The 15551-nt window shown below is 40.8% G+C and overlaps 1 protein-coding gene across 2 annotated transcripts in view; it reads left to right on the top strand.

Annotated features, from left to right (window-relative positions):
- SLC16A4 (solute carrier family 16 member 4) overlaps positions 1-15476 on the top strand; it is a 32936-nt gene extending 17460 nt beyond the window's left edge. The window contains exons 8-12 of one of the 2 annotated variants that reach the window (XM_044002136.1): positions 1937-2386; positions 5236-5447; positions 6459-6552; positions 6750-6863; positions 15343-15476. In XM_044002136.1, coding sequence (XP_043858071.1) covers positions 1937-2386; positions 5236-5447; positions 6459-6552; positions 6750-6793 — 800 coding nt within the window. In that variant the 3' untranslated portion in view covers positions 6794-6863; positions 15343-15476. Of the gene's footprint in view, positions 1-1936; positions 2387-5235; positions 5448-6458; positions 6553-6749; positions 10004-15342 lie in introns of both variants that reach the window. The other variant, XM_044002135.1, reaches the window with a different exon arrangement.
- The last annotated feature ends 75 nt before the right edge of the window (positions 15477-15551 follow it).

The following is a 15551-nucleotide window of genomic DNA, read 5'->3' as shown; positions in this document are numbered from 1 at the left end:
CACACACACACACACTCTTTTTTTGTTTGTTTGCTTTTTTTGGTGAGACAATTGGGGTTAAGTGACTTTCCCAGGATCACACAGCTAGTAAGTGTTAAGTGTCTGAGGTTGGACTTGAACTCAGGTCCTCCTGACTCCAGGGCCAGTGCTCTATCCACTGTGCCACCTAGCTGCTCCCACACATACCCTTCTTAACCCTACAGAAGAAAGGAGGGAGTGGTCCCCCATTCTTGGGGGGATAGAATATGAGTACAGGATGTCACCAGTGCAGTTGATGCAAGGTCTGTGTACTCTGGTTTTGCTTAACTGCTTTTCTTTGTTATAAGGGAAGATCCAAGGGGAATTTGCTAATGTAAGAAACAAGGTATCCATCATGCTGAAACACAGAGAGTACCTGGATCCATAGGCCCAGCTCTGCAAAGAAGCTTTATTCATGATGCTACAATTTTTAATAAGCATTCTCCAAAGGAGAGTCTAATATCCAAGACAAACCAGTAACAGAGAGTACACAGTCTATGATAACTGGTTCTTGGTACCTCTAGAACCACTGTACAAAACTAAGATAAGTAAATTTTACAGTTCCTCTCAGGACATTTCAAAATGAACAAATAAACAGGCTTCACTGGACATTTGTTTTCTTCTAAGATAATTCAAAATGTCATGGGATGAAAAGGACTCACCTCATCTAGCCTATGTAATAAGTTCAAAAAATTCCAAAGTTGCAAATTGTAATATTCCAATTCTAAAATGTAATAAGTTTCCAAAAGGTTCCAAAAATTTTGGAACCTGTTATGTCTACATTGCCAAGGTTTTCCAATGTGTCCCTACCTCAATCAAAGGATTGGGGGGGGGGGGGAAGGAGAATGACTGAAATATTAAAGTATTAGTTTAAATATCCTCCCTTCAAAGTTTTCCTTTTAATTATTCTTTATAAAAAGAAATATCAGTCTCTCATTCTTACCTCTTTATAAATGGATTTCTGTTACAGTTATACAACATGTGACTGATGAAAACTGTGTTGCATAAGCTAATACTTCCCCAATATCAGATCCCTGACAATATCAGATCTGCCTAAGGTCACAAACCTAAGTGCCTTGTTCCTTCTTACACCTTCAGGTTTGCTAGCTCTAGAGGAGCAGGTGCCAAAACGCACCCACCCACTGAAAAATCTGACCAGTTACCCAATTCATTTTATACTAATTCTCACATGCCTATTACTTGGCAGGGTAAAATTTGTAACTAATAGATAATACATAAAATGATTTTCAGTGATCTCTAAACAAAACTGCAGCCACTTCCTATTTCCCTCTCTGAACTCTATTACCTTTTAATAGCCCCACCCTCATCCCTCACTTCCTAGTACCCCAGCCATACAAAGGCAAAAGCCCTGTGTCATCTTGTTATCACTTGAAGATATCCCAAGTGCCACAATTCTTTGCCTAAAACCTGAGTTTTTCTTACTATATAACAAAATTAAAATATTTAAAATTAGGCATGACATATTAAAGAAGCTTAAATTTTTAAAAAATGTCTTAAGTACAAACCATTAGTAGAATGTAGTAACCAGCCCCCTCCCCATACCTAGTTACCCCAGGCTTTTCAGGGAAGAAAAAAAAAAGATTTATTTTGGGTCTCTATTATCTGGTTCGCAGAAAAGGGGTTGGTGGGGAGGGGTAGAGTAAAGAAGGGGACAGTCAGCTCTATGCACCTTCCCAATTCCATTTTTTCATTCCCTTTTCACCTTCTAGGACCCCTCCCTCCTTCCCTAGGGACATCCAGCATTGTTTATTGTAACCAACAAGACTTAGTGTCTTAAGTTATAATTACAAAGAATTTTTAAAATCAACTTTGAGGGTATGACTATTCCAGCTCAAAATATTTAACAAAGAAATTTCTACCAAACTTAGTTACAACATTAACTATATTTTCTATTTAGGTACCCTTCTAATATTTGGAGGCATTTCATTAAATCTGGTGCCCTCTAGTATGCTCTTACGACCCATCCAAATCAAAGGTGAAGAAAACATGGCTACCAGAAGTCCAGATGCAACAAGTCCACTAGAAGTTCCAGCCAGGGGTGATGGACAGTGGCCTCCTACGAGAAACTACTTAGTCAGCAGGGATGAACAAACTGGTCAAGGGGCAGCGATCTCAAGATACCAAAACAATGAAGAAGAGGTCATTGGCAACAAGCCTCAATTTTGTGACCAAAACACTGTCCCAGGGACCAATTTCTCTCTATTTAAGAACCCTTTCTTTTACATATTCACCTGTTCTTTCCTATTCAGCCAGCTAGCATATTTCATCCCTACTTTCCATCTGGTAGCCAGAGCTAAAACCCTGGGAATCGACACCATGGATGCCTCCTATTTAATTTCAATGGCTGGTAAGAAAATTGAGACTTTAATTCATGCTGATTATTATTTTCCAGGCTGTTAGCTTTATACTTAAGAGGAAAAACGGGCCTAACTCTGTAAAAGACCAACCTGTCATTTTCTTTCTTTTTTTTTTTTTTTGGCGGGGCAATGGGGGTTAAGTGACTTGCCCAGGGTCACATAGCCAGTAAGTATCAAGTGTCTGAGGCCAGATTTGAACTCAGGAACTCCTGAATCCAGGGCCGGTGCTTTATCCACTGCGCCACCTAGCCACCCCCGTCATTTTCTTAAGACAAAGGCTAACCAGAAAAGAAAGGGGGAAAGAGGAGACCACAGAATAAAGGGCCTGGAAGAGCCTTCTCAATGTCCTCCTTAAGGTTTCCCTTAATACAGATCACCAGAAACAAGGTTATTAAGTGATGAGTTCCAGTTAGTCAAGTCAACCAGTATTTATTTAGGGCTTATCATGTGCCAGGCAGTACATGCAGTCAGTGAGTAAGACCCATTTGTGAGTAAATATTTTCCTCCTTGAATCATATGATTTCTCACTGAATTAGGATAGTCCAATATAGAATTATAGAAGATGAGTCTCAGACATCCTCTAATCCAAACTCCCTCCTTTTAGAGAGGAAAAAACTGAAATTCCATTGTTTCTGTGACTTGCCCAAGGCAAGTTAGTCAGAACAAGCAAGACCCCAAGCTCTTCTGACTTTCAGTCAGTCCTTAAACCAAGATAATTAAGCCAGCCATTATAAAGACTTGCTTTATTACCAGCCCAAGACAAATCCTCTATCACTTCCTAGTTTTACGACTAAAAGCAAGTTACAGCTTCTTTAAACCCACTTCCATGGCTGTGAAAGGGGAATAATAGCTGGAGTACTTGCCTCAGGTTGGCTCATAAGCCCTCTGTAAACTTTACAGCATCTTAGGGATAATAATTGTATTGTGGCTAATGTTGTTTGATATTCCCCATCTCTTCCTCTCTGGGACTTGTAATCAAATCAAAACTGTCATTGCTTTTGGAAGCAATCAACTGCTCTGTAGGACTGCTCAACTAGCCCTGGGAAGTCCCAGCCTCCCTGGTCACCAGGTCCCTGGGTGTTTTCTCCCCGTTAGAATGTAAGCTTCTCGAGAACATCCACACTCCAGCTTTTGAGATGACTATATGTACACACAGAAAAAAAAATGCCCCCAAATGGCTAACAAGCTGGTTTACTAACCTAGCTGATGTTGCCTACCCTCAGTTTCTCCTCTCCCATTGCTGGAATCTTTCCTCCCTTGCCTCTTGGCATCAAGCTTTCTTCAAGGTTCAACTCATCTTTTCCTATGAAAACGAACCCTTTTCTGATCCCCTTTAGTCACTGTTGCTCTCACCCTCCTCAGATTATCTTTCACTTATCTTTGCATCCCCTCAGTAGAATGCAAGCTGTTTGAGTAGAGAGATTACTTTTTCATATTGTCTTCCTATTCCTAGTGCTTTGCACAGAACAGACACTTAATAAATGCTTACTGAATTGACTTTTCACATATATGTATATATGTGCATATGTATGTATATGTGTATGTGGGGAGGGAGGGAGAGAGGGAGAGAGAGGGAGAGAGGAAAAGGGAGAAAGAGACGGAGAAAGGGAGAGAGAATGAATGAATGAATTAATTAATTTACACTCAGACTTTTAGTATACAATTGGGCCAAACAAAAATGGGTTTAACCATCGATAGGAATCCTCCATTACCTATAGCTATGTGAAACTGATATAAAAAGTGTGGTTTGGGGGGCAGCTGGGTGGTGCAGTAGATAAAGAACCAGCCCTCAATTCAGGAGTGCCTGAGTTCAAATCCAGCTTCAGACACTTGACACTTACTCACTGTGTGACCCTGGGCAAGTCACTTAACCCTCATTGTGCCCCCCCCACCAAAAAAGTGTGGTTTCGGGCATTTTTAAAAATAACCATCTTTCCTGGAGCAAATAAGTCCTATGACAATTTATGTTACATCCAAACTAGAAACACTGTCTACAGTAAAAAACAAAAAAACCCCACGTTATTCAGACTTTTCTCCATGAACCTCCTGATTTTATATAAATTCATAATAGGATAAAGAATTTCAAGAAGAAAGCTTATGAAATTCTACTACTCTGGGGAAAAAAAATCATAAATGCAATTTATGTTCCAGCCTCACAATGAATTCACAGGAGATCCCAGTGAAGGAGCCAGTGTTCTGCAAGATAATGTACTTCTAACTAACTTACCAAGGTCATGCTTGAGTCATCCATTACATGCAGCCCCCAGGGAACAGTGATGGGTTATCAAAATTTTTACATTAGGTCATAAGAAAGAGTCCCAATTTTCCTTTTTAAAAATCTTTATTAATGATACTCTAACCACCTTTCCATTTCCCAACCACCCGAGCCCAACAGAACACTGACCTGAAGGTTCTAAGGGTTTGCCCTGGGAATCCTACTTCCTTGGCAGAAGGAAAACTGGAGGAGAGAGTGTTCTACAGAGAGGATCCCTTTGAGATGGGAGGGCCAGGGTGAAGGGAGCTAATGGGTGTCCTGAGTCTGTTTCAGCTCTTCTCTAGTAGGACACCACTGAGGCTCTGCAGCTGAGTCCTTTTAGAGACAATCAGAAGAAACATGACTTCCAATCAACTGAAAATAGTTCCTCTTAAGGTATTCACTGGGTGTGCCTAGGAGAGATGGCCCTAATTTGGCCTCACTGCCTCCCTTCCTCACACTGCTTGCCTGGCCTAAAGACTGAGGCAAGGATTATGCAGAGATGTTGCAGGCAGTCACTCATTTTAAGGAGACAAGGAAACTGGGTCCCAGCTTTCATGTGGATCTTTTCCAATGTCCCTCCAGGCATCACAGAGACTGTCATGCAGCTAGTGTCTGGATGGTTTGCTGACCAGAAGTGGATCAAGAACTATCACTGCTACAAGGCTTACCTCATCCTCTGTGGCATCACTAACCTGCTGGGTCCTCTAGCCATCACATTTCCTCTACTCATGACCTACTCCGTCTTCTTTGCCATTTTCTGTGGTTGTTACTTGGCACTGGTACTCCCTGTAATGGTGAGTAGACACACTCATTAAAACTATTACAAGAAACATCAAGGAAAGGCAATGTTTTATTGCAATCTCCCTAAACAGACTGAAGTTAGAAGTTAATTTGGTGGCCAGAGAAAACTGCCCTGGGGCCTAGGATGGCTAAGTAGGCCCCAGTCAATGATCTGTCCGGTCATCCATCTTGGCAAAGATTAGATAATGGGAGAGAATTCTTCTATCCGTATAAGGCAAGGAAGGAAAAGTCAGGAGGAGCCACAGAGACACCTTGAGTCCACCCTGCCCCTCTGGCTGCAGACCTATGTTTGGCTCCTGACAAGATACAAAAATGGAGACTTGGTGGGTTAGAAGGAGTGTCACCTGACCTTGTGTGCCAGTTTTCCAGTCTGAAGCAGGAAGCCCTGAAAAACGCTGCCCATATGCTGTGGATTCAATATGGAACCAGGGCAGAGCTTCCCACAGGGTTACTTTCTCCAGTATCCTTAGCAAGGGCTTCTTCTCTTTGTAGGAACAGGCTCTCTAAAGTTTCAGCCCACTAATCGGGACAAAGAATCCTACAAACATGAGAATGGTCTCACCACTGCCACCAGGAGGCTCTAAGAACTGCATGGCCACAGCTTCCTACTTAAGGGATAAGGTGGTTTAGGAGACCTACACTCAAATAAAAAGCATAAGAAAACAAGTTATTTACAGCATCCTTGAATTAGCTCTGGCTAAAATCTCAACTTCTATCTGTTGACTACTTACCAGTTGTTTGGGGAGACCACCAGCTCAGCACTATGAAATGGCACATGGTACCTTGGAGGCCAGCCCTTCCTTCAATACTTCCCGGTTGCAGCTTTTTGATGAAACACGCCAGAAATTTGGTGGCAATCATTCAGCACTCAGAACCGTAAACCTTTGAAATTTCCATAAGCCCTAGTATAAATTTTTTTTAAACAAAGCTTGGGATGACATACTTTTATTTCTTAAGAAACTATTTTTTAACATATCCCAACAATGGTTCTCTGATTCCAACAGGTTGATCTTGCTGGAAAATCTGCACTAAACAGGCTTTTGGGATTTTCTTCCTTTTTTGCTGGGCTAGCTGTTCTTTCTGGACCACCCATAGCAGGTAATTATCTACCTTCTGAGTGAATCAATGGCCAGGAAAATATTGATACATGCCTAAATTCCTAGCCACAATCTACCAAAAAGGAACTGTTTCATTTCTGGTTTCTTCCCTTGTCTTTTCCTTTTCCTCTTTCCCAAATGATCTCTGTGCTACTCTCCAAACTTGATGTTCCACCTGCTGACATTATGCTCTTACAGATTCAGCCATGCCTGCTGTCTTTCTCTTCATTTCCATCTCTTAGAATACTTGGTTTCCTTTAAGGCTTCAGCTCAAGGGCCACTTCCTTAGGGAAGCTCTGCTGGTCACCAAAGGTAAGTGGCCATTCTCTCCTCCAATTCTTTTGTTCACTCCTTGGTGTATATGTCAGACTCCCTACAAAACAGAGGAAGGAAGCAACTGGAGGCCTGGGGCATATCCCCAGTGCCTCGATGCCTGTATGTCTACATGCTTAGTAAATGCTCGCTGAATCGAGTCTTTTCCTCAAGGGAAGAGATTTAAGCGAAGGTATTTGGCCCAATGGTTATAGGCAGATATCTGGGTCCTGCTACCCTCAGCTCAGGGCTTTTCAGAACTCCATGGCTACAGCTTGCTGGGAGCCCATCACGAGACAGACTCCCAGTAGGTTCCTCCTCACCATTCTCTTCCTTGCCTCGGCAGCAGGGCCTTGTCATCACTCCACAACAGTCTGGGGATCAGTCATTTGACTTTTCATGAGAAATGTGATACATCACCTGGACTAATAAGATTAGAACAAAACATGACAAGGGAAGCCTAATGTGGGTATTGACAAATATGGAAAGCTGAGCAGAATGACGGCAGGTCTATGCTTATTTCAGTTAACTTCTCCAGATTAACAATCCAACTTAAATTCAGCTTTTTTCTTTTTTTTAACCTCACCTGTATATCTGTTGTTGAACAAGGGCAGCATATTGAGGGGGTGAGAAACAATTTCTAGGGGAAAATGTTTGAATGCTAGACAAAAAATATAACACTTTCCAATCAAGTAGTAAAAATACAGCCATTGGAAACTCACTTTTGTGCTTCCTCCAGCCATGACCAGTATTGGAGACAAGGAGGGATATGATCTTGCACCTCTCATTTTTCACCTAGGTAGTTTAATACTGGAGACAGATTTCAGAAACTCTAAATCTAAGACTTAATAAAGGGCAAAGATCAAAAGGAAAATTATACAGAAAACATATTTTAGCATCTAAGTTAAATTAGGGGATCCCTTTAAAGAAAGATATATATGAAGAAAACACACAGGATTATATTTAAAGTCCAGTTTGCATATAGTGAAGTGAAAAAAGGGAAATTTATACAACCAGATTCCTTTATCTTAACATTCTTTCTTCTACCTACAAAGATAAATGCTATTTGCCAGAACACTGTTTATTTCATGTGTGGAAAGCAGACTGGCATTTTAAGGTCTAATATCAGAATTAAGTTTTACAGAAATTATAGGGAGGAGGCCAAGTACCAGAAGGTGCCCAGCAGAGAACTTCCATGGTGAGTGCCAATACCAACAAGTACTGATGAGAGATTGAATTCGGTTTGCATCTCTGTAATATGAATATTGCCGAGAAGGCTGATCCTTTTGAGTCAAGAGCACAAGGTAGGAAATGTCCCTCAATAATATATCAACTAGAGATTATATAATTTAATTCATATTTCTAAAGGTAGAACACAAAGATCTGAAATTCTAAAGTGTTTAAAGTTATAAAATAAACCTAAAAATTTCAGCATGCTGGAAAACTAAATGAAGAGGTTGACAGGTAAGAGGAAGAAGAGAAAGGAATAATAAAGCAGAGTTTTATAATTTCTAAGTTATAAAACTTAGAAAGAGGGTGAGAGGGAAATCATAAGACATGTTCTAACTTCCACATTCTATACCATAATCTATGGATATTTTGTCTAAAAACTCATGAATCTTAAATTCTAATTTTTCTTATTGTCAAGGTAAGGGATAAGGTAAATGTCTATATAAGGACCTCTGAGCCAAGGGGGTTGTTAGAACAAAATTATGCTCAATTCCTCTCCTTGCACTGTGATCACTGGCTGACTGCTGACCTGCTTAGAAGCAGCAGAGAAGGGAGAATCCCCAGACCCACCCTGGTCTTTAACTCCACCTTTGGTCAAATGACTGGGAGGGCTTTTGCTGAGCAGCAGCAGTCAGATGTGTGCCTTCTCATCTCCACTGAAATGTTAAGTAGTAAAGCAGCTGCAGAAATGTTAAACCATCTCAGTCGTCTTCTTCTTTTTTTTTTTCTGCGGGGCAATGAGGGTATCTCGGTCTTTTCAACTGGTACTGAATGGTGTAAGAGCTGTTTTAAGCTTTAATTGTCATAAGAATTATCTGTGACAAAATGCCAGAAATAAAGCCAGAGATGGGTCTTTCCACTTTAGTGCATGTCACAAAGAATGCTCTCTTTCTTGCTAAGTCAACTATCAGACTCTCTAGGCCTTGCCTCTTTGTCATCTAATAAGTCTGCCACAGATGACAACTTTCCCCAAGGATCCCCAGTCAGAACGTTAATTAGTTAATAGCTTACCAGAAAACTCATTTTTCCCCTTCCTGTATGGAATTGAAACAGAAAAAAAAAAGTTAATTCTTTGTCACTTGTTTCAATTTAATGAGGGCCAACAAAAGGCGTGATAAATTTTAAATGTAACAATAACTTCATTTATATTGTTTTAAAGCCTAATATCCATATAGGTTTTCAAGGATTTATAACAATTGTTTCACCCATTTCTTAACTATGGATGTAAAAATGAAGAGTAGATAAATTCATAATCAGAATTTAAGTGAAATTTACTGATGTATGAGTACTTGCATGGGTAACCAAGAGAATACCACAGATTCATCATAAAAACAAATTTGTTATTGCTCACCACAAAGCTTTCTAACCCCAGAAAGTCAATTTGATTTCTGTCAGGTCTCAGGAATATACCAGGAAGATCTTCAAGAAATCTGGCTCTGCTTTAGGGCAGACTCAGCAGGATCCCAGCCTGAAGTAGACCTCCTGGGCTAATCCAAAGACTGCCCTTGAGACTTGAGTCAAATATCCTTCACCCTGACCCAAACCGTGTCACTAGGCTCTGCTACCTACTGGCCACATGACCCTGGGATCATTTGTTGTTTTTTTTAAACCTCTCATTGCTCAAACCTCAGAACATCCTGTATTCTCTTTATTTGCCTTCCTAGAGTCTCTACTGATTTAGGTAAATCTGAAAGAAAATATAACACCTTTAACAAACCTGGGCAAGCTACAATGCAAATAGTCATCAAATCCTATATATAAATACAAAGCAAAAAAGGAAATGACTTACCTGCAATTCTTCAAGCTCTATCCATGGCATGTGACTAATTTCAAACTGCTAAAAGCTCAAATTTGTTAAATTGCCCCATCAAGGACTGGAATTAAAACTTACCTGTCAATAAAGTACAAAAGTAAGTTGTTTTTCCCCAATTCAGTTATGCTGTTATACAAAAATTAGGTTAATATGCATCCTCATCTTTTAAAGATTTTTTCCCTTCCAAAACGCTGTTAAAAAAAACCACTCAGTCATACATTTATTGAATCTGAGCAAACCCTCAGAGAAGGAACAATGTAGAATGCATACAGTGAGTTAACAACAGGCTGCATTTACCATAAATTCTAATTCCCAAAAGAAGTTCATTCAAACATCAAGAACTTTGAATTACAATTCATGTGGAATCTACGGTTACAAGAGGTCTTGGGTCATCAGAGGTGTTGAAACAAAAGGCTGGCTGTACATGATAGACGTTTGTAAAGCAAATTCTTTAGGGGGTTTGTCTGGACTACAGCCACTAACAGTCCTTCCAACCCCGAAATTCTCCAACACAGTGAGTATCAACTCATCTAACCATAAGGTGCAAGCTTGGGAGGAACTTAGATCTCCTCCCTCCATTTTCTTATCTTTAAAATGGATGGAATTTTGACTTGAAATTGCCATTAGAAATTTATTTTTTTTTAAAGTAGAGGTCCACAAAGGTTAAATGGTTTGTCCAGTCAATAGTAGAATTCGGAGCAACCTCTATATTAGAATCCAGTTTCCAAAGTGAATAATTACAAAGTGACTCTAATCTCAAGTAGTAAATCATGAATTCTTTCATTCAGGAGCTAGTCCCCTAATCCTGGTGCTTCTCAGCACTCACAAGACCGGGGTTTCAATCCTAGTTCTGCCACTGACTAGCAGGGGACAAACCATTTCCTCCTCTGGGCCTCAATATCTTCATGCATGATATAAGGGAGTCAGACAAGTTCACCTTCAAGCTCCAGATATGGCATTCTGTGACTTGGGGAGAACACAGATAAATCATGTCAACTGCCTATGAAAAGCCAGCAAGATGAAAGTTTGCTCTCTATCCCCCTCCTCCCTCCTTGGAATATTAGAACACTTTTATTCATACTCAAGAATCTCTACTAACCCCTCTCCCTCCTCCAAATACACCCACCCACACACATCCCAGGTATACACACCAGCCACTTGAGACTTGCTTGCAGGTATTGATTCTAAGTTTGGTCTGATGCTCTTAATCTTTTGAAACCTCCCTGACCCCCAAGGGGGGAGGGGGGGCCAGAAGCTTGCTGAGTTCTTTCTCCTTGGTGACATCACAAGGCACCTAGTGTCCCTTACAGCAGCACAAAAGGAAACTATAAATTATTTTATTTACATAGAGATGTTCTCATAACATATCAGAATCCTGTATGGCTCTATTCAGCTCCTGAAGTTCATGAGTCCCTAAATCAAAATGACAGCACAATTCCAAAGAGCCTAAATATATCTGTAACTTCTTTTTGGTCCAGGAGGAGCTCCTTCCACCAATAAGAATAAGAAACTTCGGGGGCAGATAGATAGTGCAGTGGATAGAGCACCGGCCCTGGATTCAGGAGTACCTGAGTTCAAATCCGTCCTCAGACACTTAACACTTACCAGCTGTGTGACCCTGGGCAAGTCACTTAACCCCAACTGCCCCGCAAAAAACCAAAACAAAACAAAAGAATAAGAAACTTCTCTGGAACTTTTCATCAGTCAGCTGAGGTTAACTGGGACACTGAGAGGGTTCAAAAAAACGACTCCAGGGTCAACTGGCCAATAGGTGGTAGACGGAGGACCTGACCACTCTGAGTTTAAAAGAGAGACTCTCCTTCCCCCACAAAGTATCATGTGCTAGGCAAGACAAATGAAAGGAATTACTAATGCCTTAGTATGGACTGGGAGGAAAATACAGTGGGAAATACAATAAATTGTTTTTAGTAAAAGTATAGCCGGCAGAGTCAAATGACTGACGCAGACACACACGAGACACTGAGAAACAGAGAAAGAGAGAGAGAGAGAGAGAGAGAGAGAGAGAGAGAGAGAGAGAGAGAGAGAGAGAGAGAGAGAGAGATCGCCTATAGCCAGAACACTCCCTGCTTGACAGGGAAAAGATTATCTATGCTGGGTCCTCTGGGGCACTGGGGCCCCACAAGGGTGGGGCTTGATAAACATCTACAGCAACTAGACTATTCTTACTTAGGGAATAGCTCAGCCACAGGCAGGTCAAGGAGGTGGGGTGGGAGGAATAGACAGGTGTATCTTTTAAAGTCAGTTTCTGTTGGAAGATGTGAGAGAATAGAAAACAGGACTCTCCGTGAAATAAATTCAGGATAACTCAGTCCATCACAACATAATTCAACAAGCATTTATTCTATTCAAGGTACTGCCAAGGCCCAAGACTCTAGGGAATCTGCAGCTAACAATTTAATGAAAAGGATTACTCAATTAAGACTTGGTAAAAGCATGTAGTTTAGTCTGCCCTTCTTCAGGACTTCTCTTGGGGATCCTGGGCACACCGATGTTTCCAAAAGCATTCAAAGCGTCTCGCTTTCAGGACTGTGGGGCCATGTTTCACTATCAAGAACTTTTAGATATCCTGGACACTGGAATCAGAGGAGTTCTTTGACCCAGGCATTAAAACGACAGGGTCCCAAGTCCCACAGCCATAAACAGAAACAAGCCGGGCACAATCACTGCCTGATGCTGCTCTCCAGGTAACAGAAGTGAGCTTCCTTTCAGGGTGGAGGCAGTTTCACGAGATGTAGTTTAAAGTGGCCACTCAGATACAGCCCGACTTTCATGCGTACAGTCTGAAATGTGACCGTGTCACCTACTGACCCAAAACTCAAACTCTGCAATCAATCCATTCTCCTGCACATCTCTTCTCTGGGCTTCCCAACAACTTAGAAGCTTCTTGAGTCAGGCTTTACTGCCCACTGTCTAATATTCTGACTATTCTGCAAAAGGCATCGGGGCATTCCCGGGCCTTCTGATAAATCTGCCAAACTGATCTTATTACTTTGTTCCCTGGCTAAACGTGGCAGTTCACCAAGTACTTCTCAACCTACTATTCTGGGCAGCAAAGGCCTCCCTTATTAAAGGAGGTTAGGGAAATGCACCAACATTTTTGCTTAAGCTCTTTTTGAAATGGAATTTTCTGAAACATATCTATCCCAGAACTACCTGCTACATTAAAACACTTCATGGAGGCAGCTAGGTGGCGCAGTGGGTTAAGGCCAGCCCTGGATTCAAGAGGACCTGAGTTCAAGTCCAACCTCAGACACTTGACACTTACTAGCTGTGTGACCCTGGGCAAATCACTTAACCCTCATTGCCCTGCAAACAACAACAACAAAAAAAAACAACAAAAAAACCCCACTTCTTTCCCTAGCCCTATCACACAGCTGCCTTCCTTGTAAAATCAATACTAATCCAATGGTTGAGGCCAAATTCCTTCTCCATCTTCCCTCTTATTACTCCCAATAATCTTCATTATCTCCATTTTTAAACAACATTCAAGTATTTCCTTAAAATATCAATAACTAGGGGCAGCTAGATGGCGCAGTGGATGGAGCACCGGCCCTGGATTCAGGAGTGCCTGAGTTCAGATCCAGCCTCAGACACTTAACACTTACTAGCTGTGTGACCCTGGGCAAGTCACTTAACCCCAATTGCCCCTCAAAAAAACAAACAAACAAACAAACAAAATCAATAACTACCCACAAGTGCATAGACCAGAGATCAACCTTCCCCTAAAGATCTATTTTTTATTCTCCCCAAATTTTAAGATCACTAAATTTGGAAGGAAAAGACTGTTAGGAAAGTGGGTATTTTTGCCAGCTATTCTCCTCTTGAAAAGGCACAAAGAGGACATGGTGGTGCAACCACATGGGATGCTGACCACATCAGGAAATATTTGAGTTCTACAGTTTGGTTATGATCACTCTGGCTTGTCAAAGAGGCAGGCCCTTTGTAGAGTGGGTTGAAAAATGGTTCTTTCAACAACAAGGTTATCTTTTTTTTTTTAACTGATGACCAAAGAGACAAAGAAAGGAGAAAAGTAATGAATAAAGAACAGCTTGATTTCATTTAAGTTTTTTTTTTAAAAGATACCAATTGTACTAGCAAATCAAAAACAGGAAACAAAAAACACATTTTTGGTTCTTTAGAACAGCCAATTAAGGGAACATAAAGAGACATAACCCAACATAGCCATCACAGGAAAGAAAAAGATACTTTTGTGGAATGACAAACTTGTGTTCTTACAACCACAAACACAAAATGAGTGCCTTTAGCCTATTTGTACCACTTCTGGGCTACTGCTAGCAAAGTTCACTAAATCTAATTTTGATCTTTTGACAACCAAAGGCATATTAATAGCACTGTCTTCAGTTGTCCAATTACCTACAGGTTCACCATAGTGTTAGCTTAGGGATGCTGAATAATCAAGGTTTACTGGACTTCAAAAATAGTGAATTTGATCACATATTCTTTTGAAGTTAAGTGATAAACAACTTGTATTCTTCCATATGCTAAATAGATACCTAACCAAAAAAAATGAGATCTATAGCCTGGGGGTTTCTCTTTACAACCCCCAAGAATTTGGGAGACTGGAGATGACCAGTCTCTCCTTTGCCAATACAGCTACTTAGATGATTTAGGAAGCTCTAGGAGAATGATGAAGGCATGGTGCCACACTGCTGCTTTAGTGTGGGAACAAGGAAATCATTCTAGCAACTGCCTGGTCCACACTTCACATACCCTGAACCAAATTCAGGGCTACAGAATCTAAGAGCCTAATCAAGCCATACAGTAGGATGAAACATCTCCTCTGGCTTACATCATCCCTACTCCTTTCCTTAGTGATCTGCTACATCAGTGGAGAGTAGAACCCCATTGTGATAGACTTGAGAATACGAATTCTGTACATTTTATCATATACTGAGGTAAACCTCAAATTTCTTAAAATTAAAATGTAATGTATGTGGAATCTATCTTAAATATACTTCCATTCAAGAGGACTCTGAATTTATCAGAGGTCATACAGAATAGGGAAATACATATAGCATCTACATATTTCCTTGGTGCTCTGCACCTAAGCAACTCATTTCTTCTAAATTGGGAATCCTGAAAAGCATGTGGCCAAATCCAAAGACTACTGTTCTTCATGGTTTCAAGGACCATACTCTGAATTCTCTGATGTTTATGTTCCCTGTATGTCATTTAAAAAAACTGAATCCCATTTTTTTAAAATCTCCAAATTTCAGCTTGACTTGCTTAAGTTGATGAAGTCTATGTGAGATCCCAAATAAACCCAACTGAATTCCTAATGGGATATGATGGAAGGAGGTACAGCTATTTTAAATAGGTTCTGGTCAAGGAGAGTCTTTCCCTTTATCATTGGAAAGGACAGTCTCCTTCACAGAAATGTCTCTTCCTCTCCAGGTTGGCTGTATGACAGCACCCAGACATACGCCTGTTCCTTTTTCTTTTCTGGGACGTGTTTTTTGCTCTCATCGGTTCCTCTGTTCTTTTTGGCCCTGGCCACAAAATGGGTAAAGAGAAGAGCCCAGCAGATGAGGACAACTCCAACCAAGTAGCAGCAAAACAGAAGCCTACAATCACTAAAACCTGGAGAAAAACCAGAGGTTCCT

Source organism: Dromiciops gliroides, chromosome 4, assembly GCF_019393635.1.
Source record: "Dromiciops gliroides isolate mDroGli1 chromosome 4, mDroGli1.pri, whole genome shotgun sequence".
In the NCBI taxonomy this organism is placed as follows: domain Eukaryota; kingdom Metazoa; phylum Chordata; class Mammalia; order Microbiotheria; family Microbiotheriidae; genus Dromiciops; species Dromiciops gliroides.
The sequence above is the reverse complement of the archived record's forward strand: the minus strand, read 5'-3'. Positions and strand labels throughout refer to the sequence as shown.